The sequence below is a fragment of the Stigmatopora argus genome, chromosome 9 (assembly GCF_051989625.1).
Source record: "Stigmatopora argus isolate UIUO_Sarg chromosome 9, RoL_Sarg_1.0, whole genome shotgun sequence".
Taxonomy (NCBI): domain Eukaryota; kingdom Metazoa; phylum Chordata; class Actinopteri; order Syngnathiformes; family Syngnathidae; genus Stigmatopora; species Stigmatopora argus.
Genome location: NC_135395.1, coordinates 18571214 through 18584580, shown reverse-complemented (window position 1 = coordinate 18584580; position 13367 = coordinate 18571214). Strand labels below are relative to the sequence as shown.

Genomic DNA, 13367 nt, shown 5'->3' with positions numbered 1-13367 from the left:
TATTCAGAGGTTATGTCTTTAAATGGACCCTAGAGGTCAGTATCCACTCATGAACAACAGCCACAAAATTGCCTTTCATTGACGTCGACATGCAAATCAGATTGTAGTTTTGCGAATGCGTGTCTTAAAGTCTGCTTGTGGAGGCGCTCCGTGAAGCTCTGGATATACACGAAGGATTATATTTACGCCATCATACATTTCTCACCAAATTTCAGCTGATTTTGTCAATACCTTCCGTGGAATGGGGAACAAAGGAGCTGTGCCGTGTGGCTATGGCCTGGTTTTGCTTTTCCTTTTCCTCCACCCCAGCAATGGCGACATGAGCTACTCGGTGCCTGAGGAGATGAAACGTGGATCTGTCATTGGGAATATTGCTAAGGATTTGGGACTCAATGCGGGCCAGCTTTCCGCTCGCAAAGCACGCGTTGACCCGGAGGACCACGACGTTCATCACTGTGGTTTAGATCTCGACACGGGTGAATTGATTGTTCAGGAGAGGATCGACCGAGAGGGGCTGTGCGGTAAAAAGGCATTGTGTGTTTTGAAAGAGCAACTTCTCCTGGAAAACCCATTAGAACTGCACCGTGTAAATATTCGTGTTCTGGATGTCAATGATAATTCACCGCTGTTTAATGAAGACTCGCTCAAATTAGAAATCCACGAATCAGCAGTAAAAGGTGCACGTTTTCGTCTTGGAGAGGCGCATGATGCCGATATAGGAGAAAATGCTGTCCAAAGCTACACTTTACAGCAGAATAACCATTTTAAATTAAATATTAATAGTAAACCTGGTGGACGAAAGTCTTGTGAAATGGTGTTGGACAAAGAATTGGACAGAGAGGATAAAAATGAGATGACACTCTTGCTGACTGCCTTTGATGGCGGCTCTCCTCAGAGATCAGGAACCGTCCTCATCCACCTCACGGTTCTGGACGCTAATGATAACGAGCCAGTGTTCAGTCAGTCACTCTATAAAGCGAGCCTCCCTGAAAATTCTCCCATTGATTCTTTGGTGATCACAGTAAGTGCAAGTGATGCAGATGAAGGGTTACATAGTGAAATAACCTTTGCAATTGACCATCTATCTGATGGCAGTGATGATGTCTTTACTTTACATCCCAAAACTGGAGAAGTGAGGGTGTCTGGTGTGGTTGATTATGAAAAAGTGAAATCATACGAAATGCAAATAAGTGCTAAGGATGGCCTTGGTCTAGTATCTTATTCAACATTAATTGTTGACCTTAGTGATGTCAATGACAACCCCCCTATTCTAAATTTAAAGTCAATGTCGAATTCAGTGGCAGAGAATGTGCCGCCTGGCACAGAGGTGGGCATAATCAACGTGCAGGACAGAGACTCGGAAGAAAATGGACAAGTACGCTGTTCCATTCAGCAAAACGTCCCCTTTAAGTTAGTGGCTTCCATTCCAAACCATTATTCTCTGGTCACCACTGGAGAACTGGACCGAGAACTAGTCTCCGATTACAACATTACCATCAGCGCCACGGACGAGGGTTCCCCTCCACTGTCCTCCTCCAAAACTCTCCACTTGTCTGTAGCAGACGTCAATGACAACGCACCCATTTTTGAGGAAGAGTCCTACATCGCCCACGTGAGCGAAAACAACCAGGCGGGCTCCATTTTGTGCTCCGTCCGCGCCCGAGACCCCGACTGGAGACAGAACGGCAGTGTGGTTTATTCTCTGATGGCCGGCGAGGTCAACGGAGTCCCGGTCTCCTCCTACGTATCTGTCAACGGCGACACGGGCGTCCTCCACGCCGTCAGGTCGTTTGACTATGAACACTTGAGGACTTTTGGAGTGGGCGTGGTGGCCCGAGACAACGGTTCTCCTCCGCTCAGCAGCAACGTCAGCGTCCGCGTACTGGTTTCGGACGTCAACGACAACGCTCCTCAAATCCTCTACCCCGCACCTGAGGGCAACTCCTTCATGACCGAGCTGGTCCCCAAAGCGGCCCAGGGGGGCTCGGTGGTGTCAAAGGTCATCGCCGTGGATGCCGACTCCGGCCAGAATGCCTGGCTCTCTTATCGCATCGTCAAGGCCACGGAACCTGGACTTTTTGCCATCGGTCTCCACACCGGTGAGATCCGGACCCAGAGGGACATATTGGAAACGGACATGATGAAGCAGAATCTGGTGGTGGCAGTGAAAGACAACGGCGAGCCCCCTCGCTCCGCCACCTGCTCCATGTTTCTGCTTCTGTCCGACAACCTGGCAGAGGTGCCTGAACTGAAGGACATCTCCTATGAGGAGAAGAACTCCAAACTGACCTCCTACCTGATCATCGCTCTGGCATCTGTGTCCACCTTCTTTGTGACTTTTATCATTATCGTGGTGGGCGTGAGGGTCTGTCGCCGGAGAAAGCCCCGACTGTTGTTTGACGGAGCGGTGGCCATCCCAGGCGGCTACCTCCCACCTAATTACGCCGACGTGGACGGCACGATGGGAACTTTACGCAGCACCTACAACTACGATGCTTACCTGACTACAGGTTCCAGGACCAGCGACTTCAAATTCGTGTCTTCCTACAACGACAACACATTGCCTGCCGAGCAGACGCTGAAGAAAAGTCCCAGTGACTTTGTTGACGAGCTCCATGATTCTTTTGACCCGTTGGAGGTAGGCATCTGAAGGCTACTTTTAATATTTTTTAATTATTTTCTCTGCACGCACAGTCAGTCAACATTTTCAATCACCACCCATACTTTGCTTTAGGAGAAAAAAATCTTATTACCTCAGCCAAGCATCTATTGAGTCCTTTTTGTGTTCATTTTGTAACTGTAGTACTAATGAACCTCTTTTGAGAAGTTCACAAAACATCAGTGACGGATCAATACACCGTTCTGTCAAACGTTTTGCTCTTTTCCTTCTTTCCTAATTTGCTACTATATGGTAAAGGTGAGTTTGGCTCTTTAAACCGTATTTGTGGTTTTGTCAATTTTTATTTTTTTATTTTTGTTAGTCCACCAGCATTGGTTGTAGCCTACTCCTGTGTAGTTTGCGTATTCTCCATGTGGCTATGTTGGTCTTTTCGGGGTGCTCTAGCTCCCTCTGATCTGTCAAAAAAACACAGTTATGTCACGTCCATTCATCCCTCACAATTATTCGCGTAGGTTTGAGTTTTATTTGCATCCGTCTCAGTAGATGGAATCATTTTATGCAACCCTGGTGAGTTCAAATACAACATATGAGTTAAACGAAACACAACTAATCGGTTGTCCACATTGCATCACATGCTTTTGAACAAAATATTAGTTGTTGTTTTTATCAGATAGCTGTGTTGTTTATGAATGTATTCTTTAATGTAGAAAGAAAACCACTACTGCCATAGTACTCTAGTTTTTTGTACAATTCCATATTAGTGCTGTTTGCTTGGAATCTCTGACCTTGGTGTTGGATATTGCAGGTTTTCATTGGTATGTTTTTCGGAGTTAGGGAAAACTTTACTTGCTTTCCCTTCATTGCAAACTTTAAATGTATCTCCTAATATCTACCAATGGCTTTAGTATGGTGCTTGGAAATACAAAAATGGCAATGTTCTTTTTTTCTTTTGTGTTATGAACAACCATCAAATTTGTTGATACTGCATTTGTTTTAAATGGAAGTAAGCCGTTGATGGAGTTGACATCTTCGCAGATGGCATCCCATGTTGTTTGAAGCCTTTTCTCCTCTTGATTAAGCAAATCCAAGTTTTCAATTTACCTTAAAACTTCCACATAAACTTTACTTATTACTTCACAAACATAAGCATTTGTTCAACTGATTTTAAAGTTTTAAAATAACCTAGCACGCATTATCAGAGCATTTTGAGTATTTTTTGAGACGATTCATAGAAAAGCTTGAGTGTGTCACTATTTGGTTTGTGGCTTGGAAGGCAAGCGAGGCTCGCATTCATTTGATAAAAAGGAGCCTGGAAAGGTACCACAGTTTGTAGTATCCAGTTTCCAAAAAAGAGGCATTTTGGTGTGTATTTTACCATCGCAATGTTTTATTTGGACACACGGTGTCACCATAGACCAGCAGAAGATTCATAGTGGAGTGCAGGCGTTTTTAATTTTGCTCGACGCACATTCAAATCCTGTCCTCTGCAATAGCGTTCAAATCAGGAGACAAAAGCAGGAGTCGAGTCCAACGAGTGTGCTGTCGATACATTTGTGACCCTGGACTTATTCCCTCTGTCAGAATGGCGCATTTGTGGAAAATGGCTGGCCAATGGAGCTTTGCTTTTCTCTTTGTTCTGCTGGGATCTACGTGCGGAGACCTCAGCTACTCGGTGCAAGAGGAGCTGAAACGCGGCTCGGTCATCGGAAACATTGCCAAGGATCTGGGACTGGAGGTGGGCAAAATGGCTGCCCGTAAGGCGCGTGTTGACATGGAAAAGAACAACCAAGTGTATTGTGGAATAAACCTGCGCACGGGGAATTTGGAGGTGGCTGAGAGAATCGACCGTGAGGAGCACTGCGGGGAAAGACCTTCCTGCGTTCTGAAATTCGAGCTGCTGCTTGAAAATCCTTTGGAATTGCACCGGCTCTCTTTGCTCATTCAGGATGTCAACGACAATTCCCCCCATTTCTCTAAAGATTTTGTCAAACTGGAAATAAGCGAGTCGGCTTATAAAGGAGCCAAATATCGCATTAATGCGGCCCACGATTTGGATATAGGATCTAATTCCGTTCAAAGCTACGTTTTGCAAGAAAATGCCAATTTTGTGTTTCGCCTCCAGACGACAAATGATGGCAGTCAATATGGCGAGCTGATTTTGGAAAAGGAATTGGACAGAGAAGAACAGCAGGATATGAAATTGTCGCTGACTGCCGTGGACGGTGGTTCTCCTCAGAGATCGGGCACGGTAGTCATACACGTGGTGGTCCTCGATGCCAACGACAACGCCCCGGTTTTCAGTCGGGACGTCTACGTGACGTCCGTCAGGGAAGATGCGACCCTACAAACGCCGCTTTTCACAGTAAGTGCCTCAGATGCAGATGAAGGAATAAATGGACAAGTGACATATGAGTTCAGCAGACTTTCTGATAAAGCAAGAGCCATGTTTTCCCTGAACGAGAACACGGGAGAAATTGTGCTCGTGGGTCAGCTAGATTATGAAGATGCTTCGCGCCATGAACTCTTGGTTGGCGCTAAAGACGGTTATGGTCTATCTTCTGAGGCTAAATTGATTATTGATATAGTGGATGTGAACGACAACGCCCCGGTCATTAATGTAAAATCACTGGCTAATCCAGTGGTGGAGAACGTGCCACCTGGCACGGAAGTGGGCATCATTAATGTACAGGACAGAGACTCGGAAGAAAACGGACAGGTCCGCTGTTCTATTCAGCAAAATGTGCCTTTTAAGTTAGTGGCTTCTATTCCAAACTATTATTCTCTGGTGACCACTGGACAACTGGATCGAGAACTTGTGTCGGATTACAACATTACCATTAGCGCCACGGACGAGGGTTCTCCTCCTCTGTCCTCCTCCAAAACGCTTCACTTGTCTGTAGCAGATGTCAATGACAACGCACCCGTTTTTGAAGAAGATTCCTACAGTGCCCACGTGAGCGAGAACAACCAGGCGGGCTCTACTTTGTGTTCAGTCAGTGCCCGAGACCCCGACTGGAGACAGAACGGCAGCGTGGTTTATTCTCTGTTGGCCGGCGAGGTCAACGGTGTCCCAGTCTCCTCCTATGTGTCCGTCGACGGAGATACGGGTGTCCTTCATGCCGTCAGGCCATTTGATTATGAACATTTGCGGACATTTCGAGTGGGCGTGGTGGCCAGAGACAACGGTTCTCCTCCACTCAGCAGCAACGTCAGCGTCCGCGTGCTGGTCTCGGACATCAACGACAACGCTCCTCAAATCCTCTACCCCGCTCCCGAGGGCAACTCCTTCATGACCGAGCTGGTCCCCAAAGCGGCCCAGGGGGGCTCAGTGGTGTCCAAGGTCATCGCCGTGGACGCCGACTCCGGCCAGAACGCCTGGCTCTCCTACCGCATCGTCAAGGCCACGGAACCTGGACTCTTTGCCATCGGTCTCCACAGCGGAGAGATCAGGACACAGCGGGACATTTTGGAAACGGACATGATGAAGCAGAACCTGGTGGTGGCGGTGAAAGACAACGGCGAGCCCCCTCGCTCCGCCACCTGCTCCATGTTTCTGCTCCTTTCCGACAACCTGGCAGAGGTGCCCGAACTGAAGGACATCTCCTATGAGGAGAAGAATACTAAACTGACGTCCTACCTGATCATCGCCCTGGCCTCAGTGTCCACCTTCTTTGTGACTTTTATCATTATCGTGGTGGGCGTGAGGGTCTGTCGCCGGAGAAAGCCCCGACTGTTGTTTGACGGAGCGGTGGCCATCCCTGGCGCTTACCTCCCACCTAACTACGCGGATGTTGACGGCACGATGGGAACTTTACGCAGTGCCTACAACTACGACGCCTACTTGACCACGGGTTCCAGGACCAGTGACTTCAAATTCGTGTCTTCCTATAACGAGAACACATTGCCTTCCGATCAGACGCTGAGGAAAAGTGCAAGCGACTTTATTGATGACCTTCACGATTCACTGGTGCCACTTGAGGTAGATTACATTTAATTCCAGTCCTTTTATTGTATATATTCCATATTATAATTCATATATAATTGACTTTAACTCAAAATAATTCATCAGGCTTCAGTTCACACCATGATTTTATGTTGCTGTATACGACATGACCACGTCATGACATTACGCTGAATGTAATTTAATGAAGACCGTCTGGAGTGATAAGGCATCGGGTCAACGTAGGCTAACAAGAGCACGCTGCAAAGTCTACGTCAGAAAATAATTTTCCTTATTTGTAAATGCACGGCGCCTCGATAGCCTGGTGACTGATTTTGCAGCAATAGTGGCTTAATTTGGTCATCTCCCTTTTTCCAAAAAAATATGAACACGTCAACCTTAATCTCTGCCCGTGGTGCTGAAACCTTTTCAAATGACCTTTCTTTATTAATCAGCTGTCTTTAACAAATGAAGTTCCAACCAAAACAATATCTTAACCCCTGCCTGATTGGGATCATTCTGGTTATTTTGTTTCATCCAGTTCCATCACCTAGTTTGTACACTAGATGTCAGTATGTACTCATGAACAAACACTTAATTTTCCCACCCACTGGTCGACACACAAACCCATTTTATTGTGCCTCCTTTCCCCTCGGCTCGAGGCTTTTTAACGCGACTGCGGTGCAGGAAACTGTGGATCAACTGGGAGATATTCGTTTTCTTGTTGGTGATTTGGTGCAAAAAGACGTTTTGTTGATTCACTGCACATGGAGAACAAAGGAGGTACGCTGTGTGGCTACAGCCTGGTTTTTCTTTTCCTTTTCCTCCACCCAAGCAATGGCGACATGAGCTATTCAGTGCCAGAGGAGATGAAACGTGGATCTGTCATTGGGAACATTGCTAAGGATTTGGGACTCAATGCGGGCCAGCTTTCCGCTCGCAAAGCACGCGTTGACCCGGAGGACCACGACGTTCATCACTGTGGTTTAGATCTCAACACGGGTGACTTGATTGTTCAGGAGAGGATCGACAGAGAGGGGCTGTGCGGTAAAAAGGCATCGTGTGTATTGAAAGAGCAACTTGTCTTGGAAAACCCATTAGAACTGCACCGTGTAAATATTCGTGTTCTAGATGTCAATGATAATTCACCACAGTTTAATGAAGATTCACTTAAATTTGAAATACATGAACTAGCCGCCAAGGGTGCACGTTTTCGTCTTGGAGAAGCGCATGATGCAGACATTGGAGAAAATGCTGTCCAAAGCTACACTTTACAACAAAATGATCATTTTAAAGTAAATGTTAATACTAAACCCGGTGGACGAAAGTCCTGCGAAATGGTGTTGGACAAAGAATTAGACAGAGAGGATAAAAACGAGATGACGCTCTTGCTGACTGCCTTTGATGGCGGCTCTCCTCAGAGATCAGGAACCGTCCTCATCCACGTCACGGTTCTGGACGCTAATGATAACGAGCCAGTGTTCAGTCAGTCAATCTATAAAGCTAGCATTCCTGAAAACTCTGCCATTGATACTTTGGTGATCACAGTAAGTGCAAGTGATGCAGATGAAGGATTGAATAGTGAAATCACCTTTGCAATTGACCATGTATCTGATGGCAGTGATGATGTCTTCACTCTACATCCCAAAACTGGAGAAGTGAGGGTGGCCGGTGTAGTTGATTTTGAAAAAGTGAAATCTTACGAAATGCAAATAAGTGCCAAGGATGGTCTTGGTCTAGTATCTTATTCAACATTAATTGTGGACCTTAGTGATGTCAATGACAACCCTCCTATTATAAACTTAAAGTCAATGTCTAATTCAGTGGCAGAGAATGTGCCACCTGGCACGGAAGTGGGCATCATTAATGTGCAGGACAGAGACTCAGAGGAAAATGGACAAGTCCGCTGTTCCATTCAGCAAAATGTCCCCTTTAAGTTAGTGGCTTCTATTCCAAACTACTATTCTCTGGTGACCACTGGAGAACTGGACCGTGAACTGGTCTCCGATTACAACATTACCATTAGTGCCACGGACGAGGGTTCTCCTCCTCTGTCTTCCTCCAAAACGCTCCACTTGTCCGTCGCAGACGTCAATGACAATGCACCCATTTTTGAGGAAGAGTCCTACATTGCCCACGTGAGCGAAAACAACCAGGCCGGCTCCACTTTGTGCTCCGTGCGCGCCCGAGACCCAGACTGGCGACAGAACGGCAGCATCATTTATTCCCTGTTGGCCGGCGAGGTCAATGGTGCCCCGGTCTCATCCTACGTGTCCGTCAATGGCGACACGGGTGTCCTCCATGCCGTCAAGTCATTTGACTACGAACACTTGCGGGTGTTTCAAGTGGGCGTGGTGGCCAGAGACAACGGTTCTCCTCCGCTCAGCAGCAACGTCAGCGTCCGCGTGCTGGTCTCGGACGTCAACGACAACGCTCCTCAGATCCTCTACCCCGCTCCCGAGGGCAACTCTTTCATGACCGAGCTGGTCCCCAAAGCGGCCCAGGGGGGCTCGGTGGTGTCCAAGGTCATCGCCGTGGACGCCGACTCCGGCCAGAACGCCTGGCTCTCCTACCGCATCGTCAAGGCCACGGAACCTGGACTCTTCGCCATCGGTCTCCACACTGGCGAGATCAGGACCCAGAGGGACGTTCTGGAAACGGACATTATGAAGCAGAATCTGGTAGTGGCGGTGAAAGACAACGGTGAGCCCCCTCGCTCCGCCACCTGCTCCATGTTTCTGCTCCTTTCCGACAACCTGGCGGAGGTACCCGAACTGAAGGATATTTCCTACGAGGAGAAGAACTCCAAACTGACGTCCTACCTGATCATCGCCCTGGCGTCAGTGTCCACCTTCTTTGTGACTTTTATCATTATTGTGGTGGGTGTGAGGTTCTGTCGTAAGAAAAAGCCCCGACTGTTGTTTGACGGAGCGGTGGCCATCCCTGGCGCCTATCTCCCACCTAACTATGCGGATGTGGATGGCACGATGGGAACTTTACGCAGCAGCTACAACTACGACGCCTACTTGACCACAGGTTCCAGGACCAGCGACTTCAAGTTCGTGTCTTCTTACAATGACAACACGCTGCCAGCCGAGCAGACGCTGAAGAAAAGTCCAAGTGACTTTGCTGATGAGCTTCATGATTCTTTTGACCCCTTTGAGGTAGGCATTGTCCTATCTATATATACAAATATAGATACAATATTCTTTCATATATACATATTCTTTTAAATCTTCTCTTTCTTCGTACTTATGTGGCGCTGTCCCTGTCCGTGGTGCTGAAGTGCAGTTCTCATGCATGATGTTATTTATGTTGGTGACTTGTCTCCAAATGTCACTCTTGTAGAAACCCGTCATTGTGTAGTCAATGAGTATCTCTTTTATACATTTGTGTTGCGTGTGATGTACTGGTATTCCTTTTTATTATCTCTGGGAAAACTGATTTTTCAAATGGACGTTCGTGGAAATAACATAGATTTCCTAATACATATATTGTGGTATGATCATGGGGCTGCTTTTTTGGTAGTAGGTGTTGTGTCAATGATTATACTCTAGATGTCAGTATGCACCCATAAACCAAAATGAATGTGGCGACAGTATCTTTCACGCCCCGGTTTTGGTAAAGCTTCGGTCTTTCGACACGCGTCACAAGACGGGTCTGCAACATTGTGGATTTTGCTGGGCATCGTTTTTATATTATTGTTTCTCTACTGCAAAGAGGATCTCCTTTTTTGTGTCTCAATGGAGGGCAGGAGAATGGCACCGTTCGGCGGCTGCTTGGTTTTTCTTTTGTTTTTCCTCCACCCCATCAATGGAGACGTCAGCTATTCTGTACCGGAGGAGATGAAACGTGGATCTGTCATTGGGAATATTGCCAAGGATTTGGGACTTAATGTGGGCCAGCTATCTGCTCGTAAAGCACGCATTCATACAGAGGGTAGCAACAAACAACACTGCGGCCTCAATCTCAGCACGGGTGACTTGATTGTCCAAGAGAGGATCGACAGAGAGGGGCTGTGTGGTAAAAAATCATCGTGTCTTTTAAAACTGGAACTCATCATGGAAAACCCTTTAGAACTCCATCACGTTAGTATCCGTGTTCTTGATCTCAATGATAACTCTCCACAGTATAATGAGGATTCACTGAAATTTGAAATAAGAGAATCGGCAAACAAGGGAGAGCGTTTTCTTCTGAGAGAAGCACATGATGCAGACATTGGTGAAAATGCTGTTCAAAGATACACTTTACAGCAGAATGAACACTTTAAATTGAATGTGAATTCGAAACCGGGTGGACGCAAATACAGCGAATTGGTGTTGGACAAACAATTAGACAGAGAAGATAAAAAGGACATGACGCTCTTGCTCACTGCCTATGATGGCGGCTCGCCTCAGAGATCAGGCACCATCCTCATCCACGTCACGGTGCTAGACGCTAATGATAACGCCCCTGTTTTCAGTCAATCAGTCTATAAAGCCACTCTGCCTGAAAACTCCCCTGTTGATACTTTAGTGATCACAGTAAGTGCAAGTGATGCAGATGAAGGACTACATAGTGAAATCACATATGCTTTTGACCATCTATCTGATGATGAGAGTACTGTCTTCAAGATACACCCCAAATTGGGGCAAGTAACTGTGGCTGGCATTGTAGATTATGAAGAGGGAAAATTGTATGAAATGCAAATTAGCGCTGTTGATGGCCTAGGTTTAATTTCTTATTCTTCTTTAATTATTGAAATTGTTGACACAAATGACAACGCCCCCATAATAAATATACAGTCCTTGTCTAATCCTGTAGCTGAAAATGTGCCACCTGGCACGGAGGTGGGCCTCATTAATATGCAGGACTGGGACTCAGAAGAAAATGGAAAAGTTCGCTGCTCCATCCAACAAAATGTCCCCTTTAAGTTAGTAGCTTCTATTCCAAATTATTATTCTCTTGTGACCACTGGACAAATGGACCGCGAACTTGTGTCTGATTACAACATTACCATCAGCGCCACGGACGAGGGTTCTCCTCCTCTGTCCTCCTCCAAAACGCTTCACTTGTCCGTAGCAGACGTCAATGACAACGCCCCCGTTTTTGAGGAAGAGTCCTACATCGCCCATGTGAGCGAGAACAACCAGGCCGGCTCCACTTTGTGCTCCGTCCGTGCCCGAGACCCCGACTGGAGACAGAACGGGAGCGTGGTTTATTCTCTGTTGGCCGGCGAGGTCAACGGGGTCCCGGTCTCCTCCTACGTGTCTGTCGACGGCGATACGGGCGTCCTCCACGCTGTCAGGCCGTTCGACTACGAACACTTGAGGACGTTTCGAGTGGGCGTGGTGGCCCGAGACAACGGTTCTCCTCCGCTCAGCAGCAACGTCAGCGTCCGCGTGCTGGTCTCGGACCTCAACGACAACGCTCCTCAGATCCTCTACCCCGCTCCCGAGGGCAACTCCTTCATGACCGAGCTGGTCCCCAAAGCGGCCCAGGGGGGCTCGGTGGTGTCGAAGGTCATCGCCGTGGACGCCGACTCTGGCCAGAACGCCTGGCTCTCCTACCGCATTGTCAAGGCCACCGAACCTGGACTTTTTTCCATCGGTCTCCATAGTGGAGAGATCAGGACAGAGAGGGACATTTTGGAAACGGACATTATGAAGCAGAATCTGGTAGTGGCGGTGAAAGACAACGGCGAGCCCCCTCGCTCTGCCACCTGCTCCATGTTTCTGCTCCTTTCCGACAACCTGGCAGAGGTACCCGAACTGAAGGACATTTCCTACGAGGAGAAGAACTCCAAACTTACCTCATACCTGATTATTGCCCTGGCGTCAGTGTCCACCTTCTTTGTGACTTTTATCTTAATTGTGGTGGGCGTGAGGGTCTGTCGCCGGAGAAAGCCCCGACTGTTGTTTGACGGAGCGGTGGCCATCCCCGGCACCTACCTCCCACCTAACTACGCGGATGTGGATGGCACGATGGGAACTTTACGCAGCACCTACAACTACGATGCTTACCTGACTACGGGTTCCAGGACCAGCGACTTCAAGTTCGTGTCTTCTTACAATGACAACACGCTGCCTGCCGAGCAGACGCTGAAGAAAAGTCCAAGTGACTTTGACCAGATGTTTGGAGATTCTGAAAGTTCTCCTGAGGTATGATTAAGATTTCAATGTCATTCTTCGTTCTAGTCAACCGTTTATCTTTTCACCGGGGCATATAAAGAAAGATCCTATTTTGCCTTTGCCACCTTCAAAAGGATGGTTTGTGATTTTGGTAGGTGGAAGCTTCTGGTTTAATATTTAATGAGATTCTCCATTGTGGTTTACGTCGATCCAAGTTTGGTTGACCTGGTTGCCACCATTGGCTTGCAATTAGACTTTGCTATGAATCCTCTATGGTGGATTGTCATGTACGTATACATGCAAATACATATTTTGTTTTTGAGTTCCAATCTCTTGAGCAGCGTCACTGATAGTGTCGCGGTTCATTCTTTGGCGATGGCAGCGTGGGCTCCATCCATCTAGGCTGTAGTTTTGCTTTCGCCCGACATCAGTTAAGATCGGCTCCAGCAAACCTGACAATGATGGGCATATTTTAACATTTATACGATCATCATATTTTTATTCAGCTTGTTGGGAGAACAACAGTCTGTGTTTTCCATTTGTAATGTTGGGTTCCAACATTCAATTGTAGAAATGCACTGTTTGATCATTATTTATCAAAATGAATATATTTTTTTTTTTAAAGATACTCTTAACTGTTGTAAAATCTTGGCTTAAAACGGTAGCTTTATGCTTTCAGTTTATGTATAAAATCATC

The 13367-nt window shown here is 47.0% G+C and overlaps 2 protein-coding genes across 14 annotated transcripts in view; both read left to right on the top strand.

Annotated features, from left to right (window-relative positions):
• LOC144082735 (protocadherin gamma-A11-like) overlaps nucleotides 1-13367 on the top strand; it is a 146049-nt gene that overhangs the window by 15895 nt on the left and 116787 nt on the right. The window contains exon 1 of one of the 13 annotated variants that reach the window (XM_077610085.1): nucleotides 7157-9724. The exons of 10 other annotated variants lie outside the window; for them this stretch is intronic. In XM_077610085.1, coding sequence (XP_077466211.1) covers nucleotides 7328-9724 — 2397 coding nt within the window. In that variant the 5' untranslated portion in view covers nucleotides 7157-7327. Of the gene's footprint in view, nucleotides 1-7156; nucleotides 9725-9960; nucleotides 12701-13367 lie in introns of those variants that run through there. 2 more of the 13 variants (XM_077610066.1, XM_077610069.1) reach the window with 2 other exon arrangements.
• LOC144082739 (protocadherin beta-15-like) lies at nucleotides 54-4525 on the top strand. The gene is made up of 2 exons (XM_077610120.1): nucleotides 54-2638; nucleotides 4202-4525. The coding sequence occupies exons 1-2, from the start codon at nucleotides 242-244 to the stop codon at nucleotides 4376-4378; spliced, it is 2574 nt and encodes an 857-aa protein (XP_077466246.1). The 5' UTR covers nucleotides 54-241; the 3' UTR covers nucleotides 4379-4525.

Coding starts and splice junctions, on each gene's coding strand:
- LOC144082739 (XM_077610120.1), top strand. CDS start 242: ATGGGGAACAAAGGAGCTGTGCCGTGTGGCTATGGCCTGGTTTTGCTT. Junction 2,639..4,201: donor ATTCTTTTGACCCGTTGGAG/GTAGGCATCTGA, acceptor TCCCTCTGTCAG/AATGGCGCATTTGTGGAAAA.